We start from the raw sequence: 17686 nt of genomic DNA, 5'->3' as shown, positions 1-17686 counted from the left end.
TTTTATAATAAAAATGAGAAAAAAATATTCTGCAACTCACTTTTCTTAGTTGTTAATTTCTTTTTTTCTTTTTGTACTGTGTAGGACATTAAGCCTCATATAACAAAAAGACTAAAAAATTAAAACACAATTACTTGTTATATTCAAGGTGATTTCTAAGGAAACGTTACTGTGAGGTTTTCTATGCCCATTAATTAGTATTATTGATGAAAGCTTGACTACAAGATTGGTATCCTATATTAGCAAGAATTTTTGAAAAATAATTTGTACCAGATAGAAATTTTCAGATTTATTCTTCAAAATAAAGAAGCTCAAGAAAATAGCGTTGAGCATCAGAAAAGCAGTGGCCACCCACAGTACCACAAGTAAACAAATGTTGGATTTACGCATTTATTGCCTCTGAACTAAAAAACAAAAAGTTAGTAAGAATTAGTGTATTTGTTATTTAAATGGTAGCTGTACTTTTCAAGTTGTTTTTTTTTTGAATACCGTATTTTTCGGACTATAAAACGCACTTTTTCACCCCCAAATGTTGGGGGAAGGTGTGGGGGTGCGTCTTATAGTCTGAATGTAGGGCTGGGGGGAATGAGGGTGCTGCGGTGGAGCGGGTCATCGGGGGCATGAGCAGGCTGCAGCAGCCTGCCGTGACCATGTGGGCCCGCTCATTTCATATGCACGCCCATCCTCCCGCCCATCTCTCAGAGCTGAAGCCGGCACTGACAGGTGGGCGGGGTGATGGGCGGGGGATGCGCGCATAGTAAACAGCCGGCCCGCATGATCACCCCTGGCAACTACAGCCTGGAGTGATCATGCACTGCTGTATTCACTGCCCCCCACACATCATTACCAGCGGGGGGTACAGTGAATCAGTACACTCACCGACAACGATCCCTGCAGCACCGCGATCTCCTCTTGTCTGCCAGCCACGGCTGTGTGTGGAGACTAGCGATGCTCACAGAGATGACGTCATCGCTGTGCACACGTGTCCACACGCAGCTGCGGCCAGCACAGACAGGAGGAGGAGCGATGCTGCAGGGAGCGTGGCCGGCTTCACACAAGTAATCTGTGCTGCTGCTGATACAGACGAGAGGAGGAGCGATGCTGCATGGAGCGAGGAAAGGTGAGTATAAATGTTTATTTTTTTTGTGTGCCACAGGATGCGGCCATATAGCAGGATGGGGGTATATAGCAGGATGACGGCATATACCAGGATGGGGGTATATTATGAGCTGGGTGGGGGCATATAGCAGGATGATGGCATATAGCAGGATGGGGGTATATAGCAGGGTGGGGGTACATAGCAGGAGGGGGGTCTATAGCAGGATGGGAGCACATACCAGGATGGGGGTATATAGCAGGATGCGGCCATATGCCAGGATGGGGGTATATAGCAGGATGTGGCCATACACCAAGATGGGGTATATAGCAGGATGCGGCCGTATGCCAGGATGGGGGTATATAGCAGGATGCGGCCATACACCAAGATGGGGTATATAGCAGGATGCGGCCGTATGCCAGATGGGGTATATAGCAGGATGCGGCCATACACCAAGATGGGGTATATAGCAGGATGCGGCCGTATGCCAGATGGGGTATATAGCAGGATGGCAGTATATAGCAGGATGTGGGCTTTACCAGGATGAGGGATAGATATAGATATATATATTTATATATATATTTATATATAGATATAGATAGAGATAGAGATAGAGATAGAGATAGAGATAGAGATAGAGATAGAGATAGAGATAGATAGATATAGATATATATAGATATATACATACATACATACATACATACATACATACATACATACATACATACATACACAAGGCAGGAGGATTATTACCAGGATGGGGTACCTGAGTTAGTGAATTTGGTGAAATTACCCCATAACAGTGTTAGCAGCAGATCCTTGCCTCATAACAGTGTGTCATGACCACATTTTTTGCTTAAAATTTTATTTTCCTATTTTCCTCCTCTAAAACCAGGGTGTGTCTTATGGTCCGGTGCGTCTTATAGTCCGAAAAATACGGTAATAATCTTTTTATATAGCGCCAACATTTTCCAATATTACAATTTAAATTCCCTGTCAGTATGTCATTGGAGTGTGAGAAGAAACCAGAAAATCCGAAGGAAAGCCACACAAACAAGGGGAAAACATACAAACTTCTTGCAGATGTCATTGGTAGAGATGAGCGAACCGGTCGTGGTTCGGCTCTAGTTCGGTTCGTCGAACGGAGGTCCCGTTCGAGTTCGGTTCGTCGAACGTTCGACGAACCAAACTCGAACCTATAGGATATAATGGGAGGCAATCACAAACACATAAAAATGCATGATAAATGTACACAAACAGTTAATAAACATTGCCATAACACTTACCGGTCCCCGCGATCCCTCCTGCACTCTGTCTCCTGCCGCTATTCCATCCGATGATCGCTGAATCCTCCCGGTGACCAGCACTGCCAGCAGTGATGCAAGACATATCATAACGTCAAAATAGCCATGTGACCAGTCACGTGGCTATTATCTCATTGGCTACAGACTGGTCACATGACTATGACGCGTCATGTAGGACCTGCGAATGCATCTCTCTGGTACACGGTGCACATTTGTGTATCGCCGTGTACCGGCGACATCGACTCCCCGTTCCATTAGGGACCGGCTGACACAGCCGGTCATTAACGGAGATCACTGTTGCCATAGCAACGCAGTTAGCGGTGACGTCACCGCTAACTGCGGCTCCGGGAGCACCGTTGCTATGGTAACGCGTCCGTCAGCGTTACCGCTGACAGCCAGCAGCACTGATCACTCACGGAGTGAAGGCTGCATGCTGCTTCCCGTGCAGCCTTCACGGAGTGACGGTGAGCAGCAGCGTCTTCCCCCATGCAGCAGTGATGGAGCAGAGCTGCATTTGTTGAACGAGAAAGACAGAAGACCATGGATCGTGGAGGGCTGACAGGGGGTAATAAAGATGGAGTCTCTAATGTGTCTGTGTATTTATTTCTATTAAAGTATTTTTTCTCTGTGTGGTGTTTTTTTTTAACCCTTTATTGGAGATTCTTAATGGCCGGGTCAAACGTGCCTGACATTAAGAATCTCTGGCTTAATACTGGCTAGTAAAACAAAGCCAGTATTAACTCATGATTACCCAACAAGCCACCCGGCTCCAGGGCTGTTGGAAGAGTTGGATACAGCGCCAGATGATGGCGCTTCTATGAGAGCGCCATTTTCTGGGGCGGCTGCGGACTGCAATTCGCAGCAGAGGCGCCCAGAAACCTCGGGCTAACCTGTGCTGAGGATTCCAATCCCCAGCTGCCTAGTTGTACCTGGCTGGACACAAAAATGGGGCGAAGCCCACGTCATTTGTTTTTTATTATTTCATGAAATAAGTGAAATAATTAAAAAAAACGGGCTTCCCTATATTTTTGGTTCCCAGCCGGGTACAAATAGGCAACTGGGGGTTGGAGGCAGCCCGTGGCTGCCTGCTGTACCTGGCTAGCATACAAAAATATGGCGAAGCCCACGTCATTTTTTTGGTGGGCAAAAAACTTCTGCATACAGTCCTGGATGGATATACCAAGTAGTCTACAGACAATTGTTAGCGCTTGACCCCAATAACCATTAAATCTGCAGCTAGGTTTGTAGGCAAAAAATCCCCTTTAATTTGCCTGGAATCAGAAATGAATTTTAATTGAACCCAGCTCATCAAGTGTTCCAATAGGAGTTTACCTCATCCTCACTACAATCCTGAAGTGCAGTTTCTTCAAATTCATTTAAAGGCACTTGGAACGCTGAAATTGCTGCTTATAATTTAAGCCTCTATTAAAAACCTTTTTGCTTATGGATTGAAAAAAACTCTCCAGGTATCTGAAAAATCATATTGCAGTGATAGTTTCAATTGGCATTAAATATCATATGCCTTGAAGCATCACTTAATATACTATACTAGATTTAATAATTGCTCTACTACCGGCCGGGTTACTGCAACCAGACATCTGGTATCTGTTTGCTGCACTATCAATTACTTATTTTTATTTCTACCATATGTGATTTATTCTTCTTTCTTTTTCCTTGTTCTATTGTGTGAATTGTTTTGAATAAATTTGTGTCTAAAACAAGGATAGCAATAAAAAGTATAAAATATTAATAAAAAAAACCTTATCAGCGCTGGTTTATTGGGGATTTTTTATTTAAAAAAATCTCAATTAAAATTCAGTCCTGGATGGAGTATGCTGAGCCTTGTAGTTCTGCAGCTGCTGTCTGCTCTTCTCCATACATACATAGACAGACAGCAGCTGCAGAACTACAAGGCTCAGCATACTCCATCCAGGACTGTATGCAGAAGTGTTTTGCCCCCTGAAAAAATTGTGGGCTTCGCCATATTTTTGTATGCTAGCCAGGTACAGCAGGCAGGTACGGCTGCCCCCAACCCCCAGTTGCCTATTTGTACCCGGCTGGGAACCAAAAATAAAGGGAAGCCCTTTTTTTATTATTTCATGAATTTCATGAAATAATTAGAAAACAAATGACGTAGGCTTCGCCCCATTTTTGTGTCCAACCAGGTACAACTAGGCAGCTGGGGATTGTAATCCGCAGCACAGGTTGGCCTGAGCTTTCTGGGCCCCACTGCTGCGAATTGCTGTCTGCAGCCGCCTCAGAAAATGGCACTTTCATAGAAGCGCCATCTTCTGGCGCTGTATCCAACTCTTCGAGCACCTGCCTGCTATACCTGGCTAGCATACAAAAATATGGCGAAGCTCACGTCCTTTTTTTGTAGTTTTTTGGCAAAAAAAATAAAAAATGCTTCCCTGGATTTTACATTGCCAGTGAAGGTAACACCAAGCAGTGGGGGTTAACAGCCAGTAGCTGCTTGGATTACCCTTAGCTAGCAATACAAAAAATGCAGCGGGAGCCCATATATATTTTTTTTAATTATTTATTTAAATAACTAAAAACAAAATGGGCTTCCCTGTATTTTGATTGCTGGACATCACAGTGCTGTAAAAATAAATCTTTAAAAAAAATGACGTAGAGCTCCGCGGTATTTTTGATTCTCAGCGCAGATAAAGCAGAGAGCTATGGGTTGCCACCCCCATCTACCTGCCATTACCTTGGTTGGCAATCAAAATACAGGGAAGCCCATTAATTTTTTCTATTTAAAAAATAGTTACAAAAAAATGACGTTGGGTCCCCCATTTTTGATAGCCAGCTAGGGTAAAGCAGACGGCTGTAGCCTGAAAACCAAAGCTGGCAGCTTTACCGTGGTTGGGGATCCAATGTGGAGGTCCCCCCAGGCTCTTTTTTTATAATTATTTTATAAATATTAATAATTGCACAATAAAAGTAGGGTCCCCCCCAAATTGGATCACCAACCAAGGTAAAGCGGACAGCTGTGGTCCGGTATTCTCAGGGTGGGAAGGTCCATAGTTATTGGGCCTTCACAGCCTAAAAATAGCAGGCCGCAGGCACCCCAGACGTGGCGCATCCACTAGATGCGCCAATCCTGGCGCTTCACCCCAGCTCATCCCGTGCCCTGGTGTAGTGGCAAACAGGGTAATAAATCAGGTTGATACTAGCTGTAAGGTCACCTGACATCAAGCCCAGCAGTTTGTGATGTCATGGCGTCTATTAGATACCCAACATCATAAACTGTCAGTACTAACAAAAAAAAATCGACAAAAGAAATTTATTTGAAAAAACAGTCCCCAAAACATTCCCTCTTTCACCAATTTCTTGTAAGAAAAAAAATAAAGGGGTCCCACGACGACTCTGGACCGTCTAGAATATGGGGGGGAGACACTCAGGGAACGTATCCCCCATTTTCTAGGAGTGCAGACCCTTCATGTGAGGAGTGTGGGTGCAATGAATCTACCCTCACTCTCCCCGGGTCCACAGCAGCAGAGTCCATGTCGTAATGGTTGCTACCAAAGCTGCAATGCCCTGCTCATGAGGTAAGGGCATGCATAATCAGGAGAACTATTCTACATTTCCAAATATTGGTATTTGCTGATATTATTGCTATTCCACCTACTATATATTGGGGATAGGATCTTGGAGATGGAATACCCCTTTAAGTCCAGTTATCCAGCTGAATGAATACTTATCTAAATAGCGAGCTCTGTTGTTATGTTTGGTAGTCGTTCAGCAGGGAAACTAGAAAAGCAAATCCGTCCATTTGGAAATGTAGTATATAGCTCTCCTGATCAATTATGTTCCTTACCTCATGAGCAGGGCATTGCAGTAATAATAATAATTTATTCATTTATATAGCGTTATTAATTCCATAGCGCTGTATGTCTTTGGAGTGTGGGAGGAAACCGGAGTACCCGGATGAAGCCCACGCAAACACGGGGAGAACATACAAACTCCTTGCAGATGGTGTCCTTGGTGAGAATTGAACCCAGGACCTCAGCGCTGCAAGACTGCAGTGCTAACCACTGAGCCACCGTGCCGCCCATTTAGCTTACGGATGCATAACCACCACTCACTGTGTCTGAACACAGGAAGCTGAGCTGACAGCCGCTCTGTGCATGCGGCAGTGTCTATTGTGAAGGAGAGGGCCGTGGGGGGATCAACGCTGCACAGGTACCGTGGGACACCGGGGAACACCGGTGGGGTTATAGGCGGTGACCTGGCAGGGCCTGGGGAGGAGTTTTCTGTCGCATGTGTCATGGCACATGCGACAGAAATCAGAGGAGTAGGGTGAATGTGGCCGGCGCGCTGCTGTGCGCGTGGCCATCTTGGATTTCTGGGAGGGCATCAGGGGGGCACTTTGGCGACACCGGGGGACCGGAGGGGACCTATCATGTTTGTTCATGCCAGATGGGAGATAAATAATTTTTTACCGGCGCTGTCATTTACTGTAACGTGATCATCGGTGTACGGTGTATACCTGTGATCACGTGAGCGGGGACCGGAAAAACCGTCCTGAATCATGATCTCCAGGGTCTCAGCTAGCCCTGAAACCCCGGAGATTTTCTGACGCTGGGGGGCGTTATTCACTTATTTCTGCCTGCTGTTTATAAACGGCAGATCAGAATAAGGCTACATTAACACGACCGATCCATTTTTGCGGTCTGCAAAAAACAGTCCGTTTTTTTCACGGGTGCATCTGTGTGGCATCCGTTTCCGTTCCGTAGACGGTCCGTATGTCATCTGTTTGTCATCCGTGTGCCTTCCGTTTTTTTTGTGTACTGCAAAAAAACTGAAGGAGGGTAAATGCATAAATTTACCCAGGATCCATAGCTTCATCCTACATGAGGCGGTCACATGTTCACTCCAGTGCCATTTTCTACTGCTTTTCACAGCGTAGAGCGCTCTGGTGATTTTCTTGTGCTTGTGCACTTCATATCAGTCTTTTCTGTCATTATAATGGCAGAAAGACACATAATGTCCCACTCTCCTGCATTTTGTAATTTTGCACCCTTTGGTGCCTTTCATGTGGCACTAAGGGGTGCTTAGCTTTGTATTTAGCCAAAAAAATGAAAAAAAAAAAATGACGTAGGGTTCCCCCTATTTTTGTAGCCAGCTAGGGTAAAGCAGACGGCTGCAGCCTGCAGACCACAGCTGGCAACCTCACCTTGGCTGGTAATCCAAAACTGAGGGCACCCCACGCTGTTATTTTAAATTAAATTAATAATTAAAAAAAAAAAAACACGTAGGGGTCCCCCCAAAATTGGATCACCAGCCAAGGTAAAGCAGACAGCTGGGGTCTGATATTCTCAGACTAGGGAGGTCCATGGTTATTGGACTCTCCCCAGCATAAAAATAGCAGGCCGCAGCCGCCCCAAAAGTGGCGCATCCATTAGATGCGCCAATCCTGGTGCTTCGCCCCAGCTCATCCCGCGCCCTGGTGCGGTGGCAAACGGGGTAATATATGGGGTTAATACCAGATGTGTAATGTCACCTGGCATCAAGCCCTGGGGTTGGTGAGGTCAGGCGTCTATCAGATACCCGACATCACCAACCCAGTCAGTAATAAAAAAAAATAGACGACAAACACATTTTTATTTGAAAAAATACTCCCCAATACATTTCCTCTTTAACAAATTTAATAGAAAGATTGCCATGACGATCCACACTGTCCCAGTCAATGAAGAGCAGGATGTTCCTCATTGGCTGGGAGAGCAGTGCAGTGACCTGAGCTAACATCAATGGGTCAGCCCAGGTCACTGCAGGGGATGACAAGTGCTGCTGTCAGCGAGGTACATTACCTGCGCTGATCTCCTGCACTGCCGACAGCACTTGTCAGAGTTCAATGACCGCCGCCTTCACAGCCAAGTATCGCGAGAGGCCCGTGACGTCACCGCTTGTCAGTCTCGGGTCGGAAGCGAGAGAAGGTGATGTGACAAGCGGCGGCCATGGAGGACAGTGACAGCGCTGAGGTCGGGACTTCATCACCGCAGGTAAGCCGAGCGGGACCATGTGTGCAGAGTGCCAGGAGGACGTCAGTGTCGTGGACTGCATGGCTGGGGTCGTGTGTGTGTGTGTGTGTGTGTGTACATGCCGCGTGCAGGAGGGGGCGGAGTGAGCTGAGCGGGGAAGTGTGGGCTTCCAGCACGTAACTAGGATAAACATCAGGTTACTAACCAAAGCGCTTTGCTTGGATACCAGATGTTTATCTTGGTTACCAGCTTCTGGCAGGCTGCCAGCGATGGCTCCTGCACACTGTAGCTGTAAAAAGCCCTGCTTTTTGCTGCTAGAACCGTTCTCGAACGTATCTAGAACTATCGAGCTTTAGCAAAAAGCTCGAGTTCTAGTTCTATCTAGAACAGCCCCCAAAATCACTCAAACCGCGAACTGGAGAACCTCGAATCACGAACCGCGCTCAACTCTAGTCATTGGTGGGATTTTAACTGAAGACTTCAATGCTGCAAGACTGCAGTGCTAACCACTGAGCCACCGTGCCGCCCTGAATGTTATCCTGTGTTCAATTGCGGAATAACACTATTCCTGTTCTTTATAAGACTTTGTATCTTGTATTTTCATCAGTTTTCCCCTCTGTAGGTTCTATCTCTAATTTGTAATGGACTCTTAGCTGATGGGAGGAGATTAGCTTCTGTGACGTCTTCAATACATATAACAAAACGTATTCCTGCTTTTCACAGGAATTTTCTGCCGCATGACGTTGTAATGAGTGATTCACTACTAACATTTAAGCAGAGCCTGGACGCCTTTCTTGAAAAATATAATATTACCAGTTATGTATATTAGATTTTATGACAGGGTGTTAATCCAGGGAACTAGTCTGATTGCCATATGTGGAGTCAGGAAGGAATTTTTTTCCCCATTGGAGCTTATTTGACACATTGGGGGTTTTTTTTGCCTTCCTCTGGATCAACATGGTAGGCTACGGGTTGAACTAGATGGACTTAGAGTCTCCCTTAAACCTTAAAAACTATGAAACTATGAAACAGAGTGAAAACACTTCCACATGGAGGTTATTATACTACAGTACTGAGCTGTGTAGATGTAATTCTAACCCCATCTTTCTGTATCTTCCTCTGCCCGTTTCCTCACTCTGCTCCTTACTCCTTTTGCCTTTAATTTTCATAGAGTATGATATGAAGTGTTTCCTGAAATCTCACCACTTTGGCAACTTATCCTGTCTTGAGCAAAATGGAGTTGAGCTGTTTTGTGGGTTTTTTTTTTTAATAATGAATGGGGGAATTCAGAAGATGGGAAAGGGAGGAAAGAAAAAAATTACTCAAATGGAGAAAAAAAAACATTTCTATAATGAGATATATCACAAGATTTTCTAGAGTTGCCTTTATTATTGATTTATTCAAATTTTGATGAAAGTGCAGTTCCCTATTAAGATAAATGGAGACATGTCAGAAATCATCATAAGTGATTGTCTACGTTCAGAGACCTCTCCCTGTTTTTTGAGCATTCGATTAGTAGCTCAATATTAAAGAAATTGAATGCAATTTAGAACTCTATCTTAGAGCCTATGTACCAGTATAAACGGCTCCTAAAAACATACACATTTGTTGATGTTATGGCATATAAAAGACATAGAAAAATATATAAATGACTGTTTAATCACTTTGCAAGTAATATTTTAAGTTCTAAAGTTGTTTTTTTATTTATTTTCCTAGTGTAATTATTACAACTGTACTGTATCTTTCGGATGCTCTTCGTAAGAACTTTTTAAATGAGGGCTTTGATTATAAGGTAAGATTGACTTCCATACATTGAGGCTGTAAGAATGTGCAATTTTTTTGTCATTTTACTTTTTCAAAAACTGCGTAAAACCAATTATTCATCTACAATGGCAACTGTTAATTTTATCTGTATTAAAGGGGTCATCCTAGACTCTGGATATTTTTTCCCATGTAGCTAAGAACTTACAGGCAGGTAGTTGTTAACTACCTGCCTTTTCTGCCTGTTGATCTCTGCCTGCTCAGTGGTGACGCTCTTGCTTCATTTCACCTAACTTCAATGGAACAGTGCCTTTTCTTTTGGTCTGCTCTTTTAATGGTGGGACACTGCCGACGAAATACTGATTGACAGCCGAGTCCCCACAGATTATTATGAGCCTAAGCTGCAGCTCATCTAATTTGAATGCAGGCCCAAACTCTCTGCTAGGTTTAAGTGAAAAGATTCCCCAGACCCTGGTCCAGCAGCCATGTCAGTCTGCAGTAGCTGCCAGACCAGATTCCTGCATCATCCTCCTACCTGTTGGCATCTTTGGTGCCTCTACTGAATAGTAGGCCCTCTTCTCCCCATGCAGAACCTTTTACATGCTCCTCTTATTCAATCATATATTGTCTGTATAACAGTTATGAAAAATGAGCTAGACGGTCTTGTTGAACAAGAATAAGGCCAGCTAGATTCTCAGTGTGAACCTGGAGCACAAACCTATTTTTATTTATTTATTTATTTTTTAACTCTACTGACCTAATGGAAGCGAACTGAAAGTAGGGTACTCTGTAGCCAGAGAGGAGGAATATTCCTATATTATCAATAGTCTAATTATATCATATATAGACCAAAGAAAAAATCCCCTAAAAGAGTACTTTATTTCTATTAATTAAAACGCTATACCTTAGAACCATCAATATAATTCTATCAGACCGTAGTCAAGTAAAGGGGGTGAGGTGCGAAACATAAGATAGGGTACAATAAAGTGGTGAAAGGGGTGACAGTGTTCACCGATACTTACAAAGATTATAATAATAATCAGGGGCACTATGTCTGTCAATTAGCCCTCACTGTCACCTGCCTACCAGCAGAGTTGCACCATAGTGTTTAGGGTGCGCCCCACTCCTTGTCGGCTGTTCCCTACCTTACCCTAGTATAATATTTACCAGAGGTTGACCCCCATCACCAAAATAATTGTGAAGATAATTTGTGCCAAAAATCTGTCAGAGGTCAGAAAATAAGGCAATAATTAGGTCCTCCTCAGTTATTGGGAACTCAAACTGCCTGAATCTAGCTAGATTGGATCAATGCTCATAGAGCACAAACATCAGATGTATATTGTAGTATAGGCAGATAATAGAATAAAAATTCCCAGCAAGGACTTATCTGCCAGTATCCGCAAAATATCTCAGTCCCAACGCGTTTTCCCCCCGGATTTCTTGGGGTTTATCAGGGGACCTTCACAGGACAACAGTCCAGGAACAAAAAAGCCATCTAATGGTGTCCATTCCCGGGGCAGACAATACTGGTGCCTGGGTAAAGTCCCAAAATTGAGACTATTTCATGCCCACTGCAAGATGATAGGGCATTCCAACCGTCAGGTAGATAATACAAGTAGGGTACTCTGTAGACGGAGAGGAGGAATATTCCTATATTATCAATAGTCTAATTATAGCATAACAGGCCTCCAGAACCCTTTGTGTAGACAATTATTGAGGATGTTTTCTCCAAGCTGTGTCATGTACCAATCAGTACATTGAAAGAAATGGTATATATCCATCTTTGTACACTATAGTTGGTTATCAAATGCTTTGCATGTTGTGAAAAAATTTTTTATGTCTTTGATTATCCTGGCCAATCTGGAAAGAGTCCACCCTCCTGATAAGACTTTGTGTGCTATCTTGTGCTTATAGCTGAAATAACTTTTTTGTGATTTCCTAGTGCCCATACAAATCGCTTACTTTTCATGTGCTGAATATCTAAAAGAGAATTTATTATTTACAATCTGTGTATATATAGATATGAATTTTTGTTGTATGTTTTTGTTGTTTTTTTTTTGCAGTCAGACCAATCTGCCCCAAATTTGACATATAGGTAAATTGGGTGCTGTGGAAGGTTTTACACTGTATTTCAGCTCTCTGACTCACCGATTTTCACATATTAAAAAAAAATAAAAAAAAATGCAAAAACAAATATTTATGGGCAAACTGTATAATTCCAGCTCAAATTTGACACAGGTTTTTAATCAGTTATCAGGTCTCTGGGACCTACTGTTCTTGATAGATTAGCAAAAAAGGTGGAACCCAAATTCAGCCGTGTTCCATCTCTCTAGGACTTACCATTCTCCACGCTTTTGCAAAAAGACGGAATCCAACAGCAGCCAGCTTCCAGCTCTCTAGGATTTACCGTTCTCCACAAAAAGCAGAATACTAATTGAAATTTCTTTGAGACACTACAAGATGGATGTAACATTTCTGTGCATGAAAAAACTTGGTTATGTTGGCTTCACATCAGTAAAAGTTAACCACAAACGCATAATATTAAACAAAGTAGTCCCATGTATTGCCGGCTAATTCTACTACTAATTAACAATGCTCACTATGCGGTAAGAAAGATTGACGAGTTAAGTGTCTTGCAGTAGCTTTTATTTAAGGAAAAAAACACCATGGATTTCGACATCTTTGTCCTTGCTGACTGTTTTAGCTATTTTAATAGCTACTGAAATGAGTATTTACTTCAATAACTGAGATTCTATTGCAAAGTATAAGCTCTTTGTACTTTATTCAACAGATATGGGATTCCTACTTTTACCTTGCAGTCATTTTTATAAACCAGTCATGTTTACAGTTGGAAATTTTTGCCGCTTCAAAGATGAAAAAAGTGGTGGAGAGGTAAGTGTAATCTCTATTTTCAATGCCTCAAAAGCACACCTGGGGAAAGTGAACTCACGGCCAGATCTAGCCCTCTGCACCAGTTCGGCCAGCCAGCTGATACAGCTGAATGGCTAGGAACAGTGGCTTGCGGGCTGCAACAATCCTTCCCCTGTCCATGTCTCGATGTCACCGCTATGGGCATCTTCAGGATGGAGATAGTAGTGAAGAATTTATTGCTGTAGAATGGAGCTGCCAGTTACACAGCTCAGTACTGCTGTATAATATCTTCCATGCTGCTGCTCCTGTCTTTGTGCTACAAACGAAGAGCAAAAATACTTCTCGCTGTGTGTTTTGTTTGGAAGACCTCATAGCAGCAAGGCTTAACCCACTAGCTCAGAGAGAAATGAAAACTGAAGGTAGAGTCTGCAGATTAGAAAATTGGGAAAATGCAGGATACAGGTGATATAATACTTCTAGTGTTATTTGTCATATATACACACATGACAGAATATGCTGAAAAATTACCTGCTAGAGGTACGCTTAAAGAGGACCAACCACCAGGTTTTTAATATATAAACTACTCATAAAGACAGTTCTATGCTGGCGCTATCATGCTTATTCTAAACATACCTTTAGTTGTGAGATCGGATGTATACTTTCTGAAATATAGGCAAGTAAAGTTTTTGAAATGCACTTTTACTTGATTGATAGGTGCTGCAGAATATCCAATTGGTGGGTCAGTTTTTGCTAGTTATTCTCGCCCCTGTCTGCCTCACTGTCCTTCCTCCCCCTGTTTGTTATTACAGTTGGAAGAAGAACGGGGGGATGAAGGACCGGCAGGCAGACAAGAGCGGGAATAACGAACGAACCCCGACCCACCTATTAGATATTCCGTTGCACCTATCATCAAGTAACAGTGTATTTCACAAACTTAACTTGCCTGTATTTCAGAAAGTATACATCCGATCTCACAACTAAAGGTATGTTTAGAATCAGCATGATAGTGCCAGGATAGCACCGGCTTCAGTTTATGTAAGAAAATCCTGGTGGATGGTTGTCTTTAAAGAATATTTTTAATATTTAGGTGCATTTCAGTTATATAGTTATATTAAAAAAAAATAAAAAGAGAATAGAAAATGGTTTAAGTTTGTTTTTCGTGATTGTATATTTTACCGATTGCAGGGTCTGTCTATCTTGTCTACATTTCCATTATGTGAATACTCAGCAGGGTATACAGCTCTACAGTGTTTGTCTCTTCATTATTGCCTCTGATGCTGCTTTTATGGAATATTCAATGTTTTTATCTCTTCAGATATGGAGACATGCGTGTGACAATGGGCTGTGAAATCTTCAGCATGTGGCAGAATTTAGGTAGGATTATCCTTCAGTTTTATTATTTGGTATTTAGTAATGAAACTGCAGTAGCGGGATGTCAAGAGGTTTTTGATCATTAAGTGGGCATACTTCAGTTGTCTGTATGAAAAACAGTGACTTTCTGCAGCAATAATATGGTGCCTCGATGCCTTTACATCTTGTGTTGCTCTGATTTATCACAGCGCTCTTGACAGCTCTAAGTGACTATTACATGGTTTGGTAAAGGATTATCTGCTGCCTACATCTGTTTCTGACTCATTGGAGATATTTTATCATTCTGAAATGCAGAAACCTGCTTGGGAAGCTGACAATATGAGTTAAAGTTACATATAATCATGATAGCTGCTTGATAGGGACAGCTCTCCAGATTATAGATGAGAATTAACATTGTAGAATATCAAGAGCTTACATCAGTGAGTGCTTAATATGAAAAGCCTTGACAGTTCATAGAGCCTGTTTTCTGTCTTGGAGGAAAGTACTCACGTCTCCTTCGTTTTAGTGATTGGTATGGCTCTCAGCACCTGAACCACCACTGTTCATAACTTCTGAAATGTGAAAAGTTTTCTGAAAATGTATTTACTCATTCATTTCTAACATTAGCCCAGAATCTCTGAAGTTGTACGTTTGCAGTTAGTCTAAGGCCCCCGTCACACATCCGTGATTCCCGGTACTTATGACGTTCGTTTTCATACGTACCGGAGACTGTTACATACGCAGACCCATTCAAATTAATCGGTCTGCGCACACCTGTATTTTTTCACGCATGTGTGTCCATGTGACGTGTGCACACATGTGGAGTGTTCCACGCTGAGACTAGATCATGTTTCTCTGGCAGCACTGATGTCACACAGACCACACACTGATGTGATCAGTGTGACATGTACCGGAGAAAATGCGTTTCTTTGAAATTAAAATGATTTTTTTTTTTATACTCGCCTGTCTCCAGTGTTGCTGTCTTCAGCGCTGCTGTCACTTGCTTCAAGGCTCTCTCATTTTGCTCATGAATATTCACTGCACCGCTGACCAAGAAGCAGCAGTGCCGGGGACAGGACAGAAGAGTAAAAAGTTCCCGATCTCCATGTGCTATCATCTTCAACATGGACCGTCAAAACTTGCATTTTTATCACGGACGTGTGAAGGAGGCCTAAAAGGGGCCTTAAAACCTTCTTTTCATCTTTTGCTGTAGTGTTGCTATATAAATTCAGACATGAATGTATAAAACATTACTTTTGCATATGTTTTGTTTTATGATGCCCTAATACATTAGACATGGATTAATCAAATCCATGTTGCTGTCAGCATGAAATTTATTTGTTACCGCACAGGATATATGATACCTCATTCAGAGATTTATTTCCCTTTTTACTTTTTGATATATACATGTTTTCTTAGAATAACCTATATGCTCATGTCTTAGTCTGGAGACGTCACTTTAAGGCCAGATTTCCAAATCCGTGTTTCACAGTCCAAGTATAGTTGGCGATGTATGGACTGGCTGCAGGTCTCCAGACCCAAGACCCAAACTCCACAACCTCATATATGCTGCCTGTAATGAGGACTTGTACTCCTCATATGTCGATTTGATAAATACTTATATTCCCTATGATTTATCACAGCACATCTATGCATAATGGTTTACAATGCACATTTCTTCTATTATTTCTGAATAAATTATTAGAATATTAGAAATTATTTCTGTGGATAAATTCACAACTGGGTGTTCCTTAAACACTTCGTACTATCTGGACAGTGTAGAAGCACACACATTGTACTGACTGCAAAGTGTAGAAACACACCCCTTTTATGGACTGGATGGTTATAAAACACACCCCTTTTGCTGATGGAACAATGTAGAAGCACACCCCTTATACTGGCGAGACAGTGTAGAAACACTGTACTGATGAAACTGTAGAAACATACCCCTTGTACTGAGTGAACAGTATAGAAGCACACCACTTGTGCTGAGTGAGCAGTGTAGAAGCATACCCCTTATACTGACTGAAAAGTGTGCTCTTTTACTTACAGGACGATATAGAAACACATCCCTTGTACTGATGAGACTGTGTAGAAACACACCCCTGACAGAACAGTGTTGAAGCACACCCTGTGGAACGGACACAACAATGTAGAAGCACACTGTCACTGGGTCCTTCTCTGATATCACACAATCAACAGAGCGCGAGATGATTTAACAATCCAAAGAACATTTATTCCAAGCAAGTCTGAAGGTCCATAAAAATAATCCAAAATACAGAGAGTAAATAGTCCAGTAACACGGATACAGTGCAGTAAAAAATAAATGTCCATATCTCTCTGGGGAGCCTCAGCTTCTGTCACAGAGGATGAATCTTCCTGTTTCTCTCTTGAAGTTCTCAGAAAGACTGAATAATCCCCTAGGTAAACGAGAGATTGGGTGTATTCCAGGCCCACTTCCCCCACACCAAGCTAGAGAAGCACTGCAGGGGGTTATTAAACTACAGACAGGAAAATGTACACACAAGGAATACACAGAATGGTCAGAGCACCACTCTAAAATAAGAACCTACACAAAATTGTACACAACCCCCCATATTCTACCATCACAAATCTCCCTTCTTAATAAGTGAGTACGCCATGAGATCTACACAGACCTCTGGCCACCTCACTTAAGTCCTTGTTGCTCAGCTGTGAATAGTCCCTTGTACAGCGGTAGGGTTGGAATGACAAGCTTCCTTTTGTGTCCTTCTTCACTCAAACTATGTTTCCTGCACCCACAAATCGGCATTGTAGATCTCCCACATTATTTCCTAGGAGAATATCTGCAGGTAGGCCGCTCATCACCCCAACCACACATTGCTTGACCTCAAAGCCAATGTCCAGATCTACAGTCACCTTTTGGGATATTCCTCCTTTGTCCTCCAGCCAATTCAATAACAATCCCTGGTCCATGATGTATCACCTCTAGCCAAACCACCTGGGGATCAGCTATTGTGAGATATACCCCGGAGTCACAAAATCCAATGACTCTGTCCATCCGGCAGAATTTCCTGTAAATGCTTACTTTGATGGTAATAGGAACTTGGGGCTGTGGCTCGCACCCCATAAACCCCTAGTGGTCGACCATGAGTGTCTGAGCCATTAGGCAAGTCAACTTGAAGGGGTGAGAACTCTTCCCCCATTGTATTTGTCTGTAGAGAATGAACAGGTCGATTTGGTGCAAGATCATTCCTCAATCAACCAGCAGGGCAAGTGTTTTACAAATACCCAGGCTGCCCACATCGATAACACATGCGCTGCATCGTAGTTTTTCC

General features: G+C 42.7%; 1 protein-coding gene across 3 annotated transcripts in view; it reads left to right on the top strand.

The window, feature by feature from the left end:
• Nucleotides 1–17686, top strand: part of DOCK4 (dedicator of cytokinesis 4) — a 415128-nt gene that overhangs the window by 262257 nt on the left and 135185 nt on the right. For all 3 annotated transcript variants that reach the window (XM_075345007.1, XM_075345008.1, XM_075345006.1), the window contains exons 28-30: nucleotides 10104–10179; nucleotides 12940–13040; nucleotides 14335–14393. In XM_075345007.1, coding sequence (XP_075201122.1) covers nucleotides 10104–10179; nucleotides 12940–13040; nucleotides 14335–14393 — 236 coding nt within the window. The remainder of the gene's footprint in view (nucleotides 1–10103; nucleotides 10180–12939; nucleotides 13041–14334; nucleotides 14394–17686) is intronic.

Source organism: Anomaloglossus baeobatrachus, chromosome 4, assembly GCF_048569485.1.
Source record: "Anomaloglossus baeobatrachus isolate aAnoBae1 chromosome 4, aAnoBae1.hap1, whole genome shotgun sequence".
NCBI classification, from domain to species: Eukaryota; Metazoa; Chordata; class Amphibia; order Anura; family Aromobatidae; genus Anomaloglossus; species Anomaloglossus baeobatrachus.
Note: the sequence above shows the minus strand (reverse complement) of the source record. Positions and strands in the feature narration are given on the sequence as shown.